This window comes from Cebus imitator, unplaced genomic scaffold (genome assembly GCF_001604975.1).
Source record: "Cebus imitator isolate Cc_AM_T3 unplaced genomic scaffold, Cebus_imitator-1.0 Scaffold160, whole genome shotgun sequence".
NCBI classification, from domain to species: Eukaryota; Metazoa; Chordata; class Mammalia; order Primates; family Cebidae; genus Cebus; species Cebus imitator.
In genome coordinates, this window is record NW_016107475.1 from 813349 (window position 1) to 818844 (window position 5496).

Sequence of the window (5496 nt, forward strand, 5' to 3'; positions counted from 1 at the left end):
TTTTTTTCTGAGACAAGAGTTTCACTGTGATCTCCCAGGCTGGAGTGCAATGGTGCGATCTCAACTCACTGCAACCTCTGCCTCCTGGGTACAAGTGATTCTCCTGCTTCAGGCTCCCAGGTAGCTGGGATTACAGGCATGTACCACTATGCCTGGCTAATTTTTGCATTTTTAGTAGAGACCGGGTTTCATCATATTGGCCAGGCTGGTCTCAAACTGACTGGTCTCGAATTCCTGACCTCATGATCTGCCTGCCTTGGCTTCCCAAAGTGCTAGGATTACAGGCGTGAGCCACTGTGCCTGGCCTCTGTGTTTTAATCATGTGTATTTCCACAAAATCATCTCAGGTTCCATAATAAATTTTTTTGGGAAATTACAATGCATATTAGTTTACACAAGGCCTTGAGAAGTCATGTAATAAAGAAACCTTTAACTCTTGTTTACCTTATTTTCAGCTTTAACCGTAGGTCCCCCCTTTTTCACATAAGTTATTAATATAACACAGAATACTAATTTCTACAGAAAGTTTCTGTGGAATATGGGCTGAGGTATAGAGATTGGATGCTATTTTCAGTGATTTTAATGCCTCCAATTGCTTTCGTGTGCTTTATTTGATGTATACTTCTATTCGCTTGTGGTGTTTGATATAGTATACGTTTTAAAAAGCAAGATGTTACTATTTTAGGGACGAAGTGAATACTTGTCAGTAGTGGGGTTCAGATAATTTTTAGCATTGTGCATGTTTAGAAAAGTGCTTCACTTTCAAGTGCATTAAGTATCTAGGAGGGGGAATTAATAAATGAGCAAATTTATTTACCTTCATATTTCTTTTGTTTTCTTAGGTCTTCTCATGGTCTTGGCTGGAGCTTCTGAATTTGATCCCCAGTATAATAAAGATGCCACAAGCAGACCAACGGATAATATTCAAATACCCCAGGTTAGGCTAATTTCCCAAATCCACCAATGAGCAGTTAAGTATTAAAGTGAATACTTTTTTAAAAAAAGTGTTTTTGAATAATTATTTTGTTTATTCTAGCTAATCAGAGAAATCGGCAGCATTAATTTAAAGAAGAATGAGCCTCCACTTACCTGCCCGTATAGCCTGAAGGCCAGAGTTCTTTTACTGTCTCATCTTGCTAGAATGAAAATTCCTGAGACCCTTGAAGAAGGTATTTGTGATTCTGGGATCTGCAGAGTTTTAGTGGGAACAAAGCAGCAGATTTAACTAGACTTACTGATGTGTATTAGTTTGTTCTCTCATTGCTCTAAAGAAATATCTGAGACTGGGTAATTTATAAACAAAAGAGGTTTAATTGGCTCCTGGTTCTGCAGGCTATATAGGAAGCATGGCTGGGGAGGCCTCAGGGAACTTTTATTCATGGCAGAAGGCAAAGCCAGAGCAAGCCTCTTCATATGGCCAGAACAGGAAGAAGAGAGAGTTTTTGGGGAAGGTGCCACACATTTTTAAACAACCAGGTCTTGTGAGAACTGGATCATGAGAGCAGCACCAAAGGGAGAACTCCTTCCCCCGTCTCACAACCCCCCCCCCAGTCCAGTCACCTCCGACTAGGCCCTATATCTCCAGCATTGGGGATTACAATTCAACATGAGATTTGGGTGGGGCCTCAGACCCAAACCATAGCATGGTGATGCAGTGTTTTTTGTTGCTGTTCTTTTTTGGCCAAATAATTGCTCAAGAACCTTTTTAAAAAGAAATGTATATGCTACATAATTATTTCATAAATGGTTAGAAGATCTAAGTAAGCCTGACGTTTTCACAAGTATTAAAATTTAGTGGTTCAAGATGAGAGAATGCTCTGTATGAGAAATGTTTAGTTAATTGGAGATTATACAAAAGTTCCCAATGATATTTTAAAGGACTTTCTAAGTTTTTGGAGGGAATAAGATGGATTTCATAACCACTACCACACTTCACCATCTACATGCTTCCTCCAGCAGTTTACCAATAATGTCTGGTTTATAGTTACTTAAAGCTTCATAAGTACTTGAAGCCATGCATTCTGCTTAAAAGAAAAGTAGTTGATTGAGATAACAGTGTTTCCAAGGATGTCATTAATTTAATTATTATCTCTGTTTTACCTACATTATTTCAATTAAAGTTTTAAAAGAAAGTTATTATCTTTAGGAAATGTGTTATTTTTGAACGGTATCCTACCATCCCTCACCTCCTTTAAGCCAGTAATGCAATCAAATGCCTCTGGAAACAAGGCCACTTGATGCTTAGTAATTGGTGATAGGACAGGATACTTAACGGTGGAATGAAGGAACACTATTTAGGCATTATCACTGGAGTTGCTTTGAAATATTAAATTAACTAGTAATTCTGTTGCTAATATTCTGTACAGATACATAAGCATCTCCATTTTTACTTATTATTTGTAAGAAGCAGAAAATAAATCATTGTTGAGTACCAAATCCAGTGGATGCTCTTAATAGTTAACTATTGTATGCAGTATAAAGAGTCTCTCTCTTTCTCTAAGTTGCCCTCTTCTCTTCTACCTCTCTAATCTCTCCCTCTATATTTAGTTGACATTGATTCTCAGTCTTTGGACTTATCTGTCCAAAGACTTATAGAAGTCTTATACTTACAGAAACTTAAGTGCACAATAAAGCTAATAAGCACTTAAGCACTTAATAAGTTAAGTGCTTAAAGGTTTTAATTATGGCAAGATTAAAATTAAAGATTACAACTGTTTTGGAAAAAAAGATAGGGAGTTAGTTTATTAAGCACAACATCATGATATTAAAAATTTGCCTTTGAAACATCTAATCTAAACTAGGGTTTTGTGGCTGATTTTTGACATAGTAATACTGAGGAGAAACTCTTCCGTTCAGTCTGTAAAATTCTGAGCTCATGTGAAGTATTTGTGGCATAACTTTAATATTAGTTTTGGGCCACAGTGATAAAGATGCTTTAACTGTAAAATTAGAATGATTTGTTTCAGATTTTTTATTGTTTTGTAGATCAGCAGTTCATGCTAAAAAAGTGTCCTGCGCTACTTCAAGAAATGGTGAATGTAATCTGCCAACTAATAATAATGGCCCGGAGCCGTGAAGGTGAGGAGGAAATATGATTAATTATGTTATACTTTTTCTTGCAAGCATATACAGATTATACTTCATATTTTAGGATTTATGGGTACTCAGTGTAATTCTGTCTACCAGTTCAGGGAGCTTTTTCAATTTTGCTCCTGGCTTTTCATATTTCTTTCCTATATTTTCTATTATTTAAAGTCTTTATCACAGCTCACTGTTTTTTTGTTTTTGTTTTTGTTTTTGTTTTTGTTTTTTTTGAGATGGAGTCTTGCTCTGTCACCCAGGCTAGGGCTCAGTGATGCAATCTAGGCCTACTACAACCTCCATCTCCCAGGTTCAAGCAATTCTTCTGCCTCAGCCTCCTGAGTAGCTGGGACTATAGACATGCACCACCACACCTGGCTGATTTTTGTATTTTTAGGAGAGATGGGATTTCACCATGTTGGCCAGGATGGTCTCGATTTCCTGACCTCGTGATTCACCTGCCTGTACCTCCCAAAGTGCTGGTCCCCGTGTTTTTGAAATTAATTATTTTATTGTTCAACTGTTTACAAAGATTTAAAACTTTCTTTTCCTTTGAATAATTTTTGAGTTGGGTCATTATTTTTTCTAATAGTGAATTTGAAATATTTAACTGATATGATAGCGATTCACATGTCATGTAATTTTTATAAGTAATTAATTAATTATAGACAGGGCTTCCAGGGCTGGAGTCCAGTAGGGTAATCATAGCTCACACTCCTGGGCTTAAGCAGTCCTTCTGCTTTAGCTCTCCTGTCGCTGGGACTACAGGTGCATGCCACAGCACCCAGCTACATTACAGGTGGGATCTCACTTTGTTGCCCAGACTGATGTGGTCTCGAACTCCTAGCTTTAAGCAATCTTCCCACTTCAGCTTCCTAGAGCCCTGGGATTACAGTTGTGAGCCACAGGCCTAAAGGTGCCAAGCCCTTTTTTTTGGATGGAAGGCAAAGAATGAGGGGATTTGTGGTCGGTAATGGAAAGGAATACCCTTGAAAAGGAGGGTAGTTGTTACGGTTTGTTGTTATGAGTGATGTCGGTTCTTGTCATGGTGTCATATGTTTGTGATGTTGATAATGTATGATAATTTACTATTATTTCAGGTGAGGCAAATAATTTTTCTGTTAATGTTTGTTGCTGGAAAATGTTCATTTGATGAAGTTGGCTTATTTTTAGTGTCTTCTCTGGTAACTTTTAAAGGAAAATCTTTACAGTTATCCTAAAATTTGAGGTGTTAAGGATTTAGTGTGAATTTCGTTTTTGTGATGAATTGTATACTCCTGAACATGTAAAAAGTCTAGCCCTATTTCTTTTTTCCTATTCTTTCTAAGAAAGGGAGTTTCGTGCTCCAACTTTGGCATCCCTAGAAAACTGCATGAAGCTTTCTCAGATGGCTGTTCAGGGACTTCAGCAATTTAAGTCTCCCCTTCTGCAGCTCCCTCATATTGAAGAGGACAATCTTAGACGGGTTTCTAATCATAAAAAGGTAATTCATTGCTACTTTAAAGTCAGTTTTCAGCAGTTTGTCCTGTCACTTAACGGTAACACAAATAAAAGTTTTCTGGAAATGGTTACTATGCATTTTTTAGATTTAGAATGTCTTAAATATTTTAAAACTTTGTCTGAAGTTGTTCTGTTAACATTTCCTTGACTAGGTAGCTGTTTTATAGTATTTTACTACTGTAAATAGTTTTACAATTTTGGGGGTTGGTGCATTTAAGCAGTCAACAAGTTAGTTCCTTATATTATGTTACCTAAAATAAATGTACTGTCTACTTTCCAATTATTTTATTCTTGGCTTAAAGGTTGGGCAATTGTTTATTGGTTGAGTATGAACAACAAAAACATTTAATAAATAAATAAAATAAAGACAGTTCTTATTTAGAGTATGTAATCTGTAGTAGAGATATGATAATGAATCTTAAGGTATAACAAAAATTTGTGTATATGAAAAACTTGAGGAAATACAAGAAACTGAAATTACAATTCTGGTAGGAGATTTTAAACATTTTTTATATAATAGCTAAAATGAGCAAAAAATAGACATTGAATTTGACAGTATATCAATGTAGAATTAATAAATGCATGTTGGAAATTTGTATCAGAGTTCTCTGTCCTTTCAAGTAATTGTTTTCCCCTTATAAATTTGCTCATAAAGCAGAGATTTTATATGCCTCATAATCTAATATGTGTCTTTGAAAGTGAAAAATAATTGACACCAAACAGTTGGAAAATCAGAGAACACACTTCTGAGTAACCATTTTGCCAATATGGATATTACTGCAGTAACAGCTGTATTTTAAGAATAACAAAAATGAGGCCGGGCGCGGTGGCTCAAGCCTGTAATCCCAGCACTTTGGGAGGCCGAGGCGGGTGGATCACGAGGTCAAGAGATCGAGACCATCCTGGTCAACATGG

At 36.4% G+C, this 5496-nt stretch overlaps 1 protein-coding gene across 1 annotated transcript in view; it reads left to right on the forward strand.

Annotated features, from left to right (window-relative positions):
• Nucleotides 1-5496, forward strand: part of SEC63 (SEC63 homolog, protein translocation regulator) — an 81373-nt gene that overhangs the window by 44417 nt on the left and 31460 nt on the right. The window contains exons 9-12 of the mRNA XM_037743943.1: nt 843-937; nt 1037-1169; nt 2986-3078; nt 4410-4705. Of these exons, the coding sequence (XP_037599871.1) occupies nt 843-937; nt 1037-1169; nt 2986-3078; nt 4410-4705 (617 nt within the window). The remainder of the gene's footprint in view (nt 1-842; nt 938-1036; nt 1170-2985; nt 3079-4409; nt 4706-5496) is intronic.